At 36.1% G+C, this 16,601-nt stretch overlaps 1 protein-coding gene across 2 annotated transcripts in view; it reads right to left on the bottom strand.

Moving 5' to 3' along the window:
- Nucleotides 1-482: 482 nt before the first annotated feature.
- The window catches only part of LOC139963061 (monocarboxylate transporter 2-like), a 39,616-nt gene continuing 23,497 nt past the window's right edge, over nt 483-16,601 (bottom strand). Inside the window, exons 2-4 of one of the 2 annotated variants that reach the window (XM_071963539.1) lie at nt 6,155-6,298; nt 4,142-4,972; nt 483-3,067 (exon numbers count right to left, since the gene is read on the bottom strand). In XM_071963539.1, the coding sequence (XP_071819640.1) occupies nt 2,910-3,067; nt 4,142-4,972; nt 6,155-6,278 (1,113 nt within the window). In that variant the 5' untranslated portion in view covers nt 6,279-6,298 and the 3' untranslated portion in view covers nt 483-2,909. The remainder of the gene's footprint in view (nt 3,068-4,141; nt 4,973-6,154; nt 6,299-16,601) is intronic. The other variant, XM_071963538.1, reaches the window with a different exon arrangement.

Genomic DNA, 16,601 nt, shown 5'->3' with positions numbered 1-16,601 from the left:
ACCCCAAACGACTAATCCGTAAGTCGTTTGGAGTTTGTCTTCTACTTCGTCCAGTATCACAGCATGGGCATTTCTGTTACTTTCCTTGAATGGAATAGCTGATAATACTGTATTGGTTGGGCTTGGTGAAAATAATCCAAATACATTCATTGGGTCTTAAGAACTTTATATAAGCTGTAGACAATATCATGTGCATCAGTGATAATTCATAAAAAATAAAGCTGACGGTCAAAGCTGGGCAACAGTATCATTCATTGTAATATCCATTAAATTTTGTGTATTCTGCAAGATTCTTCAAAGATTTTGAGGTATTTGAGATGTGGATTTTTTTGCCTTACATTAATATTGCTAATTCAAAAGATCCAGCTGAATAATCATGGGAGGAGAGGCGCGAAGGGATGGGTAGGGTGTAAACATCATTTTCCAAGTGCTTAACAAATTGAGGTGGTGCAGGGGTGGGGGGATAGGAAGTGCGTAATAAGAGGTAAATACAATCCCGTTACAGTGGCATGATTTGCCATTTATTCTTGCTTCGTTAGTAATGAGTTTACGTGCAATATAAAAGCTGATAAATACGCAAGTTGTCTAAGTTCATTTTACATATTTATTATGTTCTTCATTTGTAGACATGCAATATGTATACAATGACAACCAAAGTTGAAAAAAATGTCTGAGAAATTATTTTATAATGCAATACTGTACTTATGAAGTCAACTTAGTTTTCTGTTACCTTTTTCTTTGTTTATTGATAAATAGTACCGATGCATTGCGCTCATCGTTATGTAACAACCAGTTTATTTAACAAAATAACAAATTATCTAAGGTGCTAAGTCTTTGACGTTGTTACTTTCGACTATCGCACCCCTCTAACTCCCTCCACACCTCCCCCCCCTTCCCATCAAAAAATTAAAATAAAACCGGGTGTGGAAAATGGCGTTCAAGAAAGCCTTTGACCTGTAGGACTATCAACAACTATTTTCTTACATGAAAACGTTAGAGTAGCAGAGGTCAACAACTCAACATCGTTTAACCCGAGGAAATGTTGGTTGCTTAACCGTCAATCGTTTATGTCAATCGGCAACTTGACCGAGTTTTCGTTAAGTTCAAAGGTAAATAGATGAGTCAAATCGATATAGACGCGATAGACGCAGATGAACGGATACTGACTGTATCTCATTGAATTAAAGTCTCTAAACGTGTTTGCTGATGAATTTCGGAAACAAACTTCCGAAGTTGATTCAATGTTTCTTATTCTAAATGCACTCTGACCAGGTGGGTTTAATGGAGAAACGCTGTCTCTATCAAAAGAAAACAAAATCTGTTGCCCTTATGGCGCGAACGATTTACCGTGGTATCACTGCGACCGCCCATGTCAGCATGTTCCTAACACAAATGTAAACAAAATAGTCTACACATGCTGCCCGAAAAAGATTTAACGCAGTCCTATACTCGTATCATCCACTTTTTACAATTCCACGGAGGAAACGTCTGAAAACACTTATTTATTCATTGCAATGGAAGGAAATGACACAATTCGCAAGCTACATCGATAATACCGAGAGAAAAAAAAAACAAGAGCAGGGACCTAACACAGGCTAGCCACGAAAGTAAACGTAAGCCTAGGCCTAACGGTCGTAAACAAAACAGAGATATTTGATTGGCGCATCTATTGAGCGGGCCTTGCAAATTTTGATTACAGTTTGTAGAATCTACCGACTCGTTAATAAATCTGGCGAATATTATTCAGTTAACATTTTTAACCACATATAACACAATAAATATAATGAATATTGATATGAAATAGCATAGGGCGGTGTCATTTCACTGAACTTTTAGTGCAGTAAGCTGGAAAGGTCGAAGCTTAAATTTGGCAAACACGTACTGAGACTTTATCGTTTTGTTTTCACTGGTCCGTTTGTTGCACCATTCTCAAACTTTACATGAATGAGATGAAAAAGTCTATGAAAGCTGTTACAATTTTTCAGAGGATACCCGGAGTTGGGGAGAGGGAGTGGGAGTGTGAGAAAGAAATGAATACCACATAAACCTTTCCAAACATAGAACGGACAAGCTTGGCATATCAAACTGACAGTAGTAAAAAGGCTATCGCAACTTCGATATGTTGACCTTATATTTGTAGTGATTAAATGACAGAAATAAACAATAGAACAACAATGAACTAAAATATCACATAATGTTCCTCAACGTGGCAATAATACAAATATTGAAGGGTCCCCTTGTGAGCTCTTCAAAGGAATGTCTTCTCAAGAGAATTGTTCCCGATATTTCGATGCAACTATATCAGCTTACCAACATCATTAACAAAGTTCTGAGAAATTCAATAACGTAGGCCAACTAAACAATGTGTAACTTATTGTGACGATTTTACGTTAGACAATAAATTCACGGTACTTGTGCGGACTAGTTTGTATCATTTCAGAGAAAAGAGAGAAAGTCGATGAGGGGCACCTCGATGAGAAGGATGTCTTTATACATACCACCATTAACTGTGGAAATCGTTTTTGTGTCTTGCGATGCTAGTTTTACGTTAACATTCCGTTTTTGGCAGATGTTTCAAGATCCCCCGGGCCGAAGGTGAGAAAAATGTACAGGCGAATTTCAAAAACATCAGTGATACAATTCCCTTTTGCATCAATGTCTGTCAGTATGAACACAATGATTGTCACTAAATAAAGCTTCAAATTGGCGTTCCATATAACTAATTATTCCATAACTAAAAAGAGCACCTGCTGACATAAAATCAGTGAACAATGTTGATTCCTCGTGGCCATTTTAACATACTTATCAGTTTTTCTGGGTCACTTTATAAGTGTTTAGCCCCATAAGTAATAACCGACGGTGACTTAGAGCAGTTTATCCAATTCACCTGTGTTTCAAGTCACATATTTTCATGGATCAGACATCCTTGGAGTTACTTCTAGTTGACATTGATGTACGCTGTCGTCGGTGCAAGCCCACAGAACAGCCAAAGGAAGGATCAGAAAACACAAAGCAGCGTCCACTCTATAAATATGTATTGTGGAGCCAAGTATATCATGTAGGAAACCTGTACAGATGTGAAAAGAAAGAAAACCTAATGTAGTATGATGCATCACCATGGTTACAATCAAACGACACGATAATTTGGCATGACCAAAGGGCTCTTTTATAAATGTTGTTATAAGTCTGGTGAGAATCTACTTTTACTTGAACTAAACGATCAATGGTGTTCTCGGTGGCTTAACAATGAACCGTATGAATTAAAGTTTCATCATTCTGTGTTGAACTTCATTCAAGTATGTTACAACAAGGCAATGCACGAGACTTTTGGTAATCGCAGTTTCTGCTATTCAGCCCGCACTTATGGAATTCGCTGCCAGTCCGTCTGCGGGAAATTGATTCACTTGAACAATTCAAACGTGCTTTTAAAACTTACTTATTTTCTAAATGCTACACACATTATTATTATTATTATTATAATTATTATTATTATTATAATTATTATTATTATTATTATTATTATTATTATTATTATTATTATTATTATTATTATTATTATTATTATTATTATTATTATTATTATTATTATTATTATTATTATTATTATTATTATTATTATTATTATTATTATTATAATTATTATTATTATAATTATTATTATTATTATTATTATTATTATTATTATTATTATTATTATTATTATTATTATTATTATTATTATTATTATTATTATTATTATTATTATTATTATTATTATTATTATTATTATTATTATTATTATTATTATTATTATTATTATTATTATTATTATTATTATTTAAAGGACCATATACCATTTTCGGTATTGCATGAAATATTTAATTAACAGCTAGATAAAGATCAACAAATCGGCTTTATCCACACAAGTTGTGGCTATCCAACTCTGGTTGAAAGTAACATGGCACACAGTAACAACCCAAAACGCAGCATTCGATTCCTTTTGATGCATAATGGGAATGCTCACAATGAATTTTGGTTGAAACAGATTGGATATAGCTCTAATGTTGTTTAATGAAGGTTACATTAGGACTCAACATGTCATATTTTTGTTCACAAAAGTTAGTTTATGCTTATGCTCCATATAGGAATATAATAAATTTACCTGAGAATAACCCTCCAAGTTGCATCGCTACTCCATCGACGAAATAAGAAATGGAGATAGCTTCGCTGAAGTGGTGAGAGCAAATCGTCGTTGGAATCGTTCCTGATACGCCAGAACTGATGACACCTTGGCTTAAGCCACTGAAAAAGGCCAGTGTACTAAGAACGTAGACGTTGTGAACCAACGTACATCCTATCATGCTTAAACCGTTAGTGACTAATGGTATTAAACAGCACGTGTAGGCATTCACCTTGTCATATTTGAACATAAATACAACACATAACTTTCCCACAAGACCCCCGATACCACCTGCAGTAGATAAAAATACGGCTTCGCCTTCGCTTAAGCCCATTGTTTTTCCTAAAGATACTAAAAATAGAGCCCACGAAAAGAAAATATAGTATGAAGTTAATTCTAAACCAATAAGAAGAGCAAACGTTTTGTGGTAAAATAACGACGAACACAAACGCATTCTATTATTAATTTGCCTCTTTCTAATGTTTCTTGTTTCTGATACTATGTGCTTCAGCTCCATCTCTGGGATGTCTCTTTTCTCATTCGAAGTATTTCTTTTAGTTAGAGCACACCCCATGCGTCCTACTTTTCTCAAGCATACACCGCACACAATGGTGTTCCACGCAATGGCACCAAATAGCAACAGGCCTAACTCTAATCCGTACGTTGCCTTCAATTGCTGCATAATAAGGGGAAACACTGCTACACCAACATAGTCGAACAAGCAGGTAAAGGAAAACATCACTGGGAAATTTGCCGGAAAGTGAGAATGCAATGTTATGTAACCAGGGAGAGAAGAGAGGCCAAAACCAGTTCCTGTAATAAATAAACCAAAGAAATAATAAAATTTAATGTTGACTGATGTTAAAGTAAGCTCGTTGTAGAAAGCGTTATCACTACAACTCAGAATTACTTTTTTTTTTCAATTCCTCATTAAGTCAATTGTTTTCCATATATATAGTAATTAATAACCTATTGACAGACAAACAATTTTTTTTATTGTTACCTGTACGATAGATGAAACTTTGATTTTCAGATTGAAAAGGGAAATTTCGTTGACCGACAACGTAACAATTGCAATAAAGAAAACATTACTTCACACTGTTATATGAAACCCGATATGAATAGGAGGTCCCATGTCATAACGACAGGTAGTATGTTGGTTTATCCATGAAATATGATACATTTGTAATTGGTAGCGTTCAATGTTCTTTTCATTTATAATTTGATCATCATATTTGATCAACTATTATCATCTCAGTGGATAAATGCTCAAAGTATTATAAAGACAAATAAAATTTCCGTATTTTCATCAAGTAATCACATTTTTCTATCGGAATATCCCTTAAAGTGCACGTTGGCTGTGTTCTGGACTTATTTCACCGTTGTTGTTATATAGCTATTGTATTTCAAAAAGCGGTAGTATTTTGATAGCCTAATAATTACCTTACTCTTGAAAATGTTAACGTAAAGATGAACAAAGAGAACCGTCTGTTCCATTATATCTCTTTACTACTCTTACGTTCATGGGTATAAGACCACAGAGAATTTGGCTGCAATTTGGGGACATTTTGAGACCTGTTCATTTCGCTACGGGGACGTAACATTTTATAATTTGAACAACAATTGGACCTTAGTATTGTTTCCTGGGGCAGAGAAATTGCGTAACATTATTTCCAAAAATGTATGTTTCAATGTTATCAAATGTCTGTGCCACCGATGAAACATAGGGCTAACTCATACAGTCGTCTGTCAAATTGGCAGAATAAAGCTGGGGAAAACATAAGTTGCTATAGTAGCCACAATGAGCTATGTGATGGTGATCCTCAGCTCTGATATACATTGAGAAAGAATGGAAAATTTAAGCGAATGTCAATTTAAAGTGACCGGAACGATCGAAATCTAGAAACATAAACATGGGTTGGTATTTGAGGGAGCGGGGGGGGGGGCGGGGAGGGGAAGGGTTTTCAAGATAAAGCAATATCGTAAATTACTCACCTATGACTAATTCGGACAGGAAAAACTGCCATACAGATGTTACGCGTAGACCAAGGTATATATATCCAATCCCAATCAGCGCACCACCAGTCACGCCTAGTTGACGAGCACTGAATATATTCATTAGAAGCCTCGTAACAGGAGCTGTGAAAAGGTGAACGTGATTAATGCGACTAATAGCTTCTTGAGAAATGACAGCAGAAAGCAAAACAACATTCATATATTACAAATACTTAGGGCGAAATAACATAAAATAACACTTAGGGCGACATTGGAATGTTTCTATTAAAAATATGTATTGTCATATAATATCATCTTTTCTTTTAGATATTTTTTTTTAAATTCGCCCCTATATCCATATTTTTTTTTTAATTTCAGGAAAAAATGATCATATGGTCATAGTTTCAGCGATTATATCTTAACGTTTCCTCAATCATGACATTCAATAAAAAGTTCATACCCACTACATGCGAGAAATGACGGCGACACAAATATGTCTAAACAACCAAATAAGACCTGTACCAAAAACAATAATGATTATCTACAAATCCATTATGATGGATGATCCAATTATGATATCAATTTGATGTGTTCTTCTGGAGGTGTTTAATGAGACTGCTTGGTGACACACACACACAAATATACGCCCTATGGTATAGGTTACAATGCTTTCTTATGGCAACAGAACCAAAAAAAGCTTTTTCATTCATCTCCTGAATAAAATCAGCTTTCTGGATCTGGATCCAGCAACGAACTACACATGCAGTAATACAGGATACTGAAATTTTAACTTTAAAATTAAAAAAACGGAGCACTATGGGTACCCAACCCAATATGTCGCCCGAAACAATCCATTAACTCATACCACATTTATTTGTGATTTACAGTGTTTCTGTGCAAGAAGGCATCTTCACAACATTCTCTAGGCTAAAGGGGAGGAGTAAATAAATTTGACTAAACGAAAATAGCAAAATGCAAAATTTGAAAATACAGACCATGGAACAGTCACTACTAGGAACCTGAAGGAAATATAATAATTTGACTCATGATACATTAGTGGCATGAAAAAACAGTTTACCATTGAACTGGCCTGCCTTCCTCTCCTGCCTCCATCCCCTCCTCTTCACCACCTAAACTACTATTCCACTTTTTCTTCCAAAAAAGTAAATTTAAAAAATAAAGCAAACTTTTATACAGTTTAGATATTAATGGAAATCTATTTTAAAGAGGATAACAAAGCGAAATACAATATTTTCATTTTTATAGCCGTTAATAATGTTAGGATGTTACCAATATATCAATAAACCATGGCATTACCAACACCAATATAAAGTTTCATTACTATGTCTGATTTTACAGTACAAGGAATGATACAGTGATACACTGTTTTTGCTCTACAGTATTTGTCACCTTATTTAGAAATCAGCGTGTATTCAAGTGATAGGCCCATATATATATATATATTACGTTATCTTGATTACGTTATCTTCGACGAATATAACGGTAGGCCCACGCTATACTGTAATCTCTATAGACAGGTGCCATACATCTCGTGTTCCAATATGGGTATATCCGGGAACTCTATACATTTAACAAGTTGTAGATATCTCGTCAATCAAAACTAGCTGTAACTTCAACAACAAAAATATAAGTTACCAACGTAAATCGTGTCCTTAAACCAAGGGCGGCGGAAGCACTTTTAATCTGGGGGGGCACCAACGTCGAAGGGCACTTTGCAGAAATTCGATTGGACTGATGCAGCCTTCTATTTAGTACCCTTTATAACTCTTATTGTATTATCTTTTTTGCGTATACACATCACTCCATCAACGCCACCCCCCCCCCCTCAAGGAAACAATGCATACTAGCACTGCAATATCTAATGTGCAATTGGGAAACAAGGAAAAAGACAAAATGAGGTGAAATCATTATAAAGTCCAAGTCCCTGCACACGCGATCGATACATGCATGAAAGCAAATGAAATATGTGAAAATACTGAAAGAAAAATAATTTTCTATGTGTTTTTCAATGATTAAACTGATATTATTATAATCATTACTATTGTAACGACTTTCCCAATAATTCTAACCAATTTGGAAGGGTTATAACACGGCAAATGATTGTATGTTATTGGCACGCGATGTAATAACCAACGCATGCCTATACGATATGCACATTAACATGTTGAACGCGCGCGTAGCGCGCGAAAAATTTTGGTAATATTTTTTCGGGCAAGTCGTTACATCACCCCAAATCAAATTGGGCTCCTACGCCCGTGGTAGTAAACATTTAAAACTTCCCGAAATATTTCATTCGACGTGGGTTTCGCTTTGTAAACTCTTTTTTATTTAGAAATTTTTATGTAGAAAAAGGGCACATTTTTAACCTGAGGAAAAGTGGGGGGGCACGTGCCCCCTGTGCCCCCCCGGTTCCGCCGCCCTTGCCTTAAACGGTCTTGGAGAAATTTTTACTATACGAGTGAGTGCAAAAAAAAGGTATGGTGTAGCGTGAGTCTCTTAAAATTCAGCAAATATGTTACATACAAAGATGACTGTTTCTAACAGTATGCTAGTTTAATCATTACGTATCGATAGGAAAATGTTCATTTTTGCAAGGTTTGTCTGTGGAAGAACATGGGCTCTTACACATTATTTTCGACAAGCAATATGCTTCTCTGGCATGATCCAAACACTACAGGAACACACAAAATGAGATGACAACTATATAATGTCAAAGTTATTTAGTGAAATTTATTTTGCAGGAAAGCTTCAAAATGAATATAATCACGGAACATTTAAGGATAAGCTGTAAACTAATTGTGGACAAGTTCGCGTGTTCGCCTGATACATACATAGCCTACTGTAGACCGACAATAGTGGAAATAATATGATTAATGTATGTCAATCATTCTTCGCATTTCACAACGCTTTGAAATCACACGTATCATATCCAAACTGGGCTTAAACTGAATGGTCTGTTGACGCTACGAAAGCCATCATAAAAACTGCAATATTTCGATATGATCTAATGTTAAGATATATATGTGAAAAGCCTTTTGCGTAACACCTATTTCACTAATCACAAAAATCCTCCAGATTTAAAAGCTACTGAAATATATTGTCGTTTCTTCACAAAAGCTTGGTTCTGTATGATAGAAGCTCTCCATTTTTTTAATATGGACTAAGTCCAGTGGCGGACTGGCCACACGGGCATTTGGGCAATGCCCGGTGGGCCGGTGGGCCATGTTGGGCTTAGGAGCCTAGAAAAAATTAATAGTTAATAGATGAAGACGGGCTGTGTAGAAATATATTTTTAACTGTGGGAATCAGCTCATGAAATCGCCATGTTAGTTAGTCTGTTAGCTCGTAACAAAAGAACGTGCTATTGGCAACCCGTCCGTGCTAATAGATTTTATCTAGGTTTTTTGCCATTTTTTCAAGTTTGTTGTCACAAAATGCAATGAACTAATAAAATCTAGTCTAAAACATATATTTTTGTCTATTTTTGTTTACGTTCTTAACTTTCTTCAGTGTTGCTTCTGGAAAGTTATATTTGGGTAAATTTTTAAAGGATTATTGTAACCTACAAAATTGAGAAATATAGCACCAGTTTGCATCTAGGCATTCCTTAACCCTAAACAAATCTCAATGGCGAGGGGGACACCCCTCCCTTTAGACCCCTCCCCCAGGACGGCGATCACTATGTAAGTAGCATATCAATGAATAATGGGGCGGTCTAGGTGGAAAATGCCCGGGCCGGTTTTAAGACCCAGTCCGCTCCTGACTAAGTCTTATCAGTCTATCTAGTTTACTGTTCGTAATTTCATTTGTCATTCGTGCATTTTTAATAATAATTCTTTTTGTCTCTTCTGAGTGACTTTTGTGGACTAAAGTAGACATTTTCATGATTTTAGTTATTGTCTGGTACATCCGGCGTCTTTTATAAAATAAAAAATACCCTATATATACTTTTACAAGTCTACAAGTCTACTTTTATTTATTAAATATACATACTTAGGCCTATGTATACTTTTATAAACATATATATACCTATTTATAACTTTATACTATGTATCATATATAACATTATTAAAATCAATGCTTGACCGTAATTTGGGCACTGTTGAGTTTCAGTTCACCCACCAAACTAACCCACCACAATTACCCACCACAAGCGAACGGTACATACTATAATACTGCCAATGTCATCCTAACATTAGCATTTAATAACAATCGTGTAGCCATGCAGGTGTCGATTCCAATCTGCTCCTTCTTTCTTTGAAGTCTGGCTTCCTTCAGTTTTGATAAATTGAAAAATAATCTATGATCATATATTGTAACTTAACTAACATAATCATAATCAATCAAGTCATAGGAAAGGATTTTTGAAGCAAACACTATTAAATACTGTCCACCGTTCGGGAAACTGTCACTCAATAAAAATAATAGCTGAGACTATACCCAATACTATACATCATGAATATCAATATAATATGAGTGATAACGATAGCGGACTTATGCTGGTATTTTGTCTAGAATCGAATTTTACTTAATTTCCAATATTCACAGCATATGCATAGTCTATAATATTATCATAGACGCTTAGAGTTGTGGTTTTATAACGTACAGCAGTGTGCATTACATGCCGTCTAGACTTGCATATATTGTAACCAGTCTACAGCCAAACGTCTCGCTTCGCAATTTCATATTGCTATTGTATATTAGTTAAAGCGGGTCAGTATTTGTACACATTATAGCTGGCCTACCACTACATGCTTCCCTTAAGCACAAGTTAGCGAATTGTCGGGGGTCATAATAACTAAAGTATTGTATGTTCCTATAGACGTATTTTAAAGTGCAAGTTTTCATGAAGGACAGCAGCCTAGACGCAATTTTTACTGAACCAAACATTTTTTACGATGCTGCGTCCCGTGGACGCAATTTTTTTAAACCACAGTAACAATAGAGTCATTTCGTGTCAAATCAAGGATGGCTGTTGCTGGACCCTCTCCAGAAATTAAGACCCTCGTGCATTATTAAGGCACCAGAAAACCAACATATTCTGATATGTTCGGTTGCATTAAAAGTGACCATGGCATTTTGGCATTTTCTTGATTTCTGAAGTCTGTTTTCTTAGCAATTCCACATCCTACTACCATTCTATTACAGAAGCCTATAGACTATATCCCATAAAATGGACAATAAAAAAAGCTTTAAAAGCATTGTCTTGTGGACTGAATTATATATTAATTGTTAATATGACATTGAAATTTGCACGGTATTGCATTGAATCACCTTGACGTACAATACCGGCTCAAGAACATGTGCATGGAATTATAGCAAAAGGTTTTGGCAAAATATCCCAAACTTTGAGGATTTTTCATTTACAAATAAGGCAAAATACCCTCCTGATTTTTTTGTACAAAAATGTGGTACTATATCTCTTCTAGAAAAACTTATCATGCAGTGACGGCAACATGTATAACATTAACATAGCTCCGCATGGTTGAATTCCATACATTAAAATGTAAATATGTCAGTAGAACGAACGTTTTGAGTTATTGGCTGTTGAAGACGACCTCTTTTATACGTACCAGCAAGTTTACAACCTCATAAATTAATATCGAGATAAACTAGAACCCTGGTAAGTTGTAAGAACTATATACTTATAATTAAAGTAAAACCCCTCACATCTCTCACATGGATGCATTGGTGCAGATTTGGCATGAACCCTTCTTAATGCTGAACCGCAACATGAAATAGATTTGCAACACGTGCTGATATATTACAGGAAAGCATTGTTATCATTATGTTTTCAAGTTTGGGCTAAACATAAAGAACCTCTGAAAGAATCAAGTATCCTTAAACAATAGTTTAGGAGCAATATATCACTAAGATAGCACATTTGTTTAGCGAAAAATACCAAAATTGAATATTTTGGCAATTCCATAAGACTTTTACAAGGCTTTTACAGCCTTTTTTTTATAGAGTCTATAGGCTTCTTTAGCAGAAAGTTAGTAGGATGTAAAGTTGCTGAGATATCAGACCTCACAAATAAAGAAAATGCCCAAAAATGCCATGGTGGCGACAAATTGCGGAATTTCAAAGTGTGTTAATTCGGACAATATTGAAGCAATTCAAATGAAATTTTCAGAATATGTTTTTTGTTTATGGTGTTCCAAGCATTCAATAAATTTGGTAATTCTTAAAAGCGGTCGAACAGCAACATACTCCAAAATATTTTGATCTGACATGGTATGACCCAATACCGTTGAATTGTGAACATCGCATATTACCAAAATAACAAAAATCATTAAGTAGTGTTTAATATGGAACATTTTGTGATTACATTAATTTATACTCAGAATTAGATATGGTTCAATATTATGTGGGGACATGGTCAGGCGAATATAGAGTTTCCATGATGTATTAACTATGCTAATGAGGCCAAGGCCAAATGTCATTTGTCCCATACAAAACACTCTTATGTAAACATGTACTTTACAGCCATGACTTAATTAACAGTATTGTTAATGAAAATTTCCAACCAATCATAAATATACCACAAATCATACATGTAATAAATAAAGTAATTAAAACTATTTAATTTAAGTTATATAATCAGTAAAGTTTTTTTTCCGAATGGGACAATTGTGTATCGTATATGGGACAACTTACTGTAATATCTTATGTGTGTTGATTATAGGGACAATATTGTTAATTGTGGGTATCACACAGTTAGAATTATGCATAATGTGAGTCAACAACATCCGTTCTGCTGAGTAACACTGTGCAGTCTATTCCCCATCAGCCTACTCACATGATCCCTCTCCTGGATCACCACACCATCACCAATCACAACATAATTTAAGAGATATATGCAAGTGAAGCCAATTCCTTATGGCAATTGTATGTGTTTTTGTACTTCTCTGCAAGTTTTTGAGCCACCTACCTGTAAACTTACAATTATATTCATTACGGATCTATTCAATTAAATTATATCCCGAGATTTTAACACGTATGTACAATAAGCTTGTAGTGGCATATCAATTGTCACCCTTGTTGCTTACTCTATGTGTTTCACTCTCTCTCTCTCTCCACCTCTCTCTCTCCACCTAGCGCGATGGTCCTTTTGGTGTTTTTTCGCCATAGAGAGCATCTAATACGCTTGTAACTTTTTGGTCCTTTTGATGCTTTCGCACATAATGGTTTGGTCGTTGCCAATGCACATTCAATATGCATGTATTTTCGACTTCGTTTGTACTTCTTTCACGCATATTCGGCAAAAGTTATCGTTTCCTACAATTCCGGTTAACAATCAAAGGAAAACATCGTCCATTTTTTTCATCCAACTGTTTTAAAAACAAAACCTTTACGTATATTTCTCTATACGTAAATTTCATATTTTACACAGTTTTAACAGTTTCCCTATTTTATAACTCTTCGTATCTGTTTATTATTTAGTTCCTTTGACATCTTTCATAACGTACTACATTATTTCGTAAAATATGTCCCTTTTCTCAACAAAACTTTCACAACGAGGTAAGCCTTTCCGGCTGACACTAAATGTATTTTTAGTTCTTATGTGCACCCACAGCAATAGAACTTACGATAAGAAATAACAACAACAATAACAAACATCAGCTGGTGTGCATCCAACATCACGTTTCTTACCGTCGATCTCGAAGTCTTAAAATGTGACACTACGTACTGTAACCGTCTCAAGATCATAAAATTATAGCCAAAACAAGTGATCACTGACAATTGAATTGGGTGAAATTGTACATAAAACATATGTCTAAGTTGCGTAGACCTAGCTGTGTGTACAAGAAGTCCCAAACTCCAACTAACGTGTAGGCCTAGCCTAACTAACTTACAAGTTACGGTGTTAATAAGGTTACAAAACTTGCGGTACAGATAGCTTAGGCCTATAATAACTAGGCTGTATAACCCTTAAATTAAATACTTATATTATTATTAGTGAAGGTAAAGAGTAAATGACTAAAACATTCTGTAGTTAGCCGTGACTTTGTTTACATTACAAGAGAAGGTTGTTAGTGTGACACCCCTTCTCAAATTTATGATGCAACACTACAGTAGTACTAGAAGGATGGTCATAGTGAACTAAAATCAACAATTAGAATTGTGGTTGGCTAGGAATTTCATATGTTTTTTTCATGTTTAATATAATATTTAATCTTTACAGAAGGGCTGAAGTAAGCAATACATACAAAAGATGATTGGTATGTTCATTGCCGTGATAAGTGTAGCAATAATTCGTACTGAGAACAAATTTGTAGGAACATCAAATCAGGCAATACCATTCCTGCATTTTCTATCTGCTTTTGTTTCTCCTTTCATATATATGTTTCATCATAAAGGAAGCATGGTAATGTCAAAATGATTCAACCAGCATTCTGCACAATGCCCACTGTGTTGTTAACTTAAGATACTATTGAATCAAACAGTCAAGAACTCAATGATGTTTTCCACTTTGGCTAAAAGATACAAAATTGTGGAGTGACTAATTGGCTGCGGTTTCCCTACATGTGTGTTTTATACCTCAACTGCTGGCTCTACCCTCTATAACAAATTTCAAACAATTACTGTTTAGTTTACTTGCCGCAAGTGATATACACATCACTGTGTAAAATATGTGGAAAGCCACCTACCGTATAACCAGCATTGTTCTGCATCATTCAAAATAGTCATATATAGATTTATTCATATATATGTTAAATTTTACAAGCAGTGTCAGCAAAGTATTTTAAACCAGTTGCAGGATGCAGTAATAGATGGTCTTGCTTTGTTTCTCCAGTAAATCCGGTGAGAAAGGGCAGATAGCCTGGTGGCCCGCTTGAAGCAAAACCATTTAAAAAAACTATCAAATTTTTACTCGTTTAAAGCAAACGAGCAGTTTCACAGGGATGTAGCCAGGGGGCAGGTGGGTGGGAGAGCAATGGGAGCGATCTCTCCACTCCCCTGTGAGTACCCCTAAAAGTAAAATTCAACCAAAAGCAGGGGAAATCATTAAAGCTCCTTTTCACGTTGGATGATACTAAGTGACCCTTCTCACTGTTCCCCCTGAAAATTTGTCTGCTACTGTACGTAATACAAAACTCTTTTAATGGTCTTTTTTTCTTGCCATGTTGGAGACATTTTGGGCAAACATTTTTTTGTACATCATGGAGCTCCGATAATCGTTATAATGCTCCCTTTGTGATAAATGCCCTTTTAAAATTCTCTTCCTCTCCCACCACATTTCCATTTCTGGCTAAGTCCCTGTAATATTCTAGACCCATTTGTTCTGCCATTTTTGGTTAGGATGTTTTGGTCCCAAATCCTTTTGAGCCAACTTTTTTCTGGACTCAACTTTGGATAGTTCCATTTCTGTTGTGTTAGCATTTACTTGATCATTGGAGTTACTCATATGTAACATGACCAAAGGCATATTTAAAAGAGTTGATACGAAGTTGGTATGATGATAACATTGGGTGATGACATATGCAACACACTTATTTTACTTAAAACAAGGAACTATAGTGCCCATTGAAATGCATGAGACATATGGTTGCCGGACAACTACCCCCCGTACATATACCACCCAGACTCATACCCCCAGGACAAGTACCCCCCTGACAATCAGCCCCAGACAAAACCTCCGAAAAGGAATACCTCTGGGAACGACTACCCCTGGACATGCACCCCAAGGACAAATACCCCCAGGATAAGTACCCCCAGACAATTTCCCCGGACAAGTACCCCCATGACAATTACCGCTGAGGACAATAACCCCACCCTCCGGCAATTACCTCTGGGAAAACTCCATCCACATGAATACACCGGCACAGATACCACACCCATGTTGCTACCCGAACTAAACCAGAATACGCCCCAGTGCCCCCCCCCCTCCCTCTCCCCCTGAACCAAGCAGACCTTTAGCTGGTGAACCCCGTAGTATGAAAGCCCATTAGGGCCATGAAAGATAATTTTCTTAATCTGACATATCAGATTATTATTCTGATATATCAGATTGTTGTTCTTTTTCTTTCATAGCCCTAATAGCCATGCCTCACCCCCTCCCCCTCCTGCGTCTAAAGGGCCAGTGCACACAACGACCCTAGGGGGTATTCGTCCGAGGAGGTAGTTGTCCAGGTGGGTAGTTGTCCAGGGTTTTGTTTTCCTCTGGGGTAATTGTCCGGGTGGGAGTTTTCCTGTGGGTTATTGGCTTGGGTGGGGGGGGGGGTAATCGTCCGGGGGTATTTGTCTGAGGGTTATTTTTCCGGTCACGAGATATACGGCTTTGGGGAAAGAATTGTGTTCCCTTCATATTGGGTATCTGACTAACTTCTCACACCTCGTCTGCACATTTTGTGATTGGTATGGGGGAGGGGTCTAAGGGGAGGGAGTGTCGATTGCTAGCTTAGCTTCGTAACATGCTGTTCGT

This window comes from Apostichopus japonicus, chromosome 21 (genome assembly GCF_037975245.1).
Source record: "Apostichopus japonicus isolate 1M-3 chromosome 21, ASM3797524v1, whole genome shotgun sequence".
Taxonomy (NCBI): Eukaryota; Metazoa; Echinodermata; class Holothuroidea; order Aspidochirotida; family Stichopodidae; genus Apostichopus; species Apostichopus japonicus.
The sequence above is the reverse complement of the archived record's forward strand: the minus strand, read 5'-3'. Positions and strand labels throughout refer to the sequence as shown.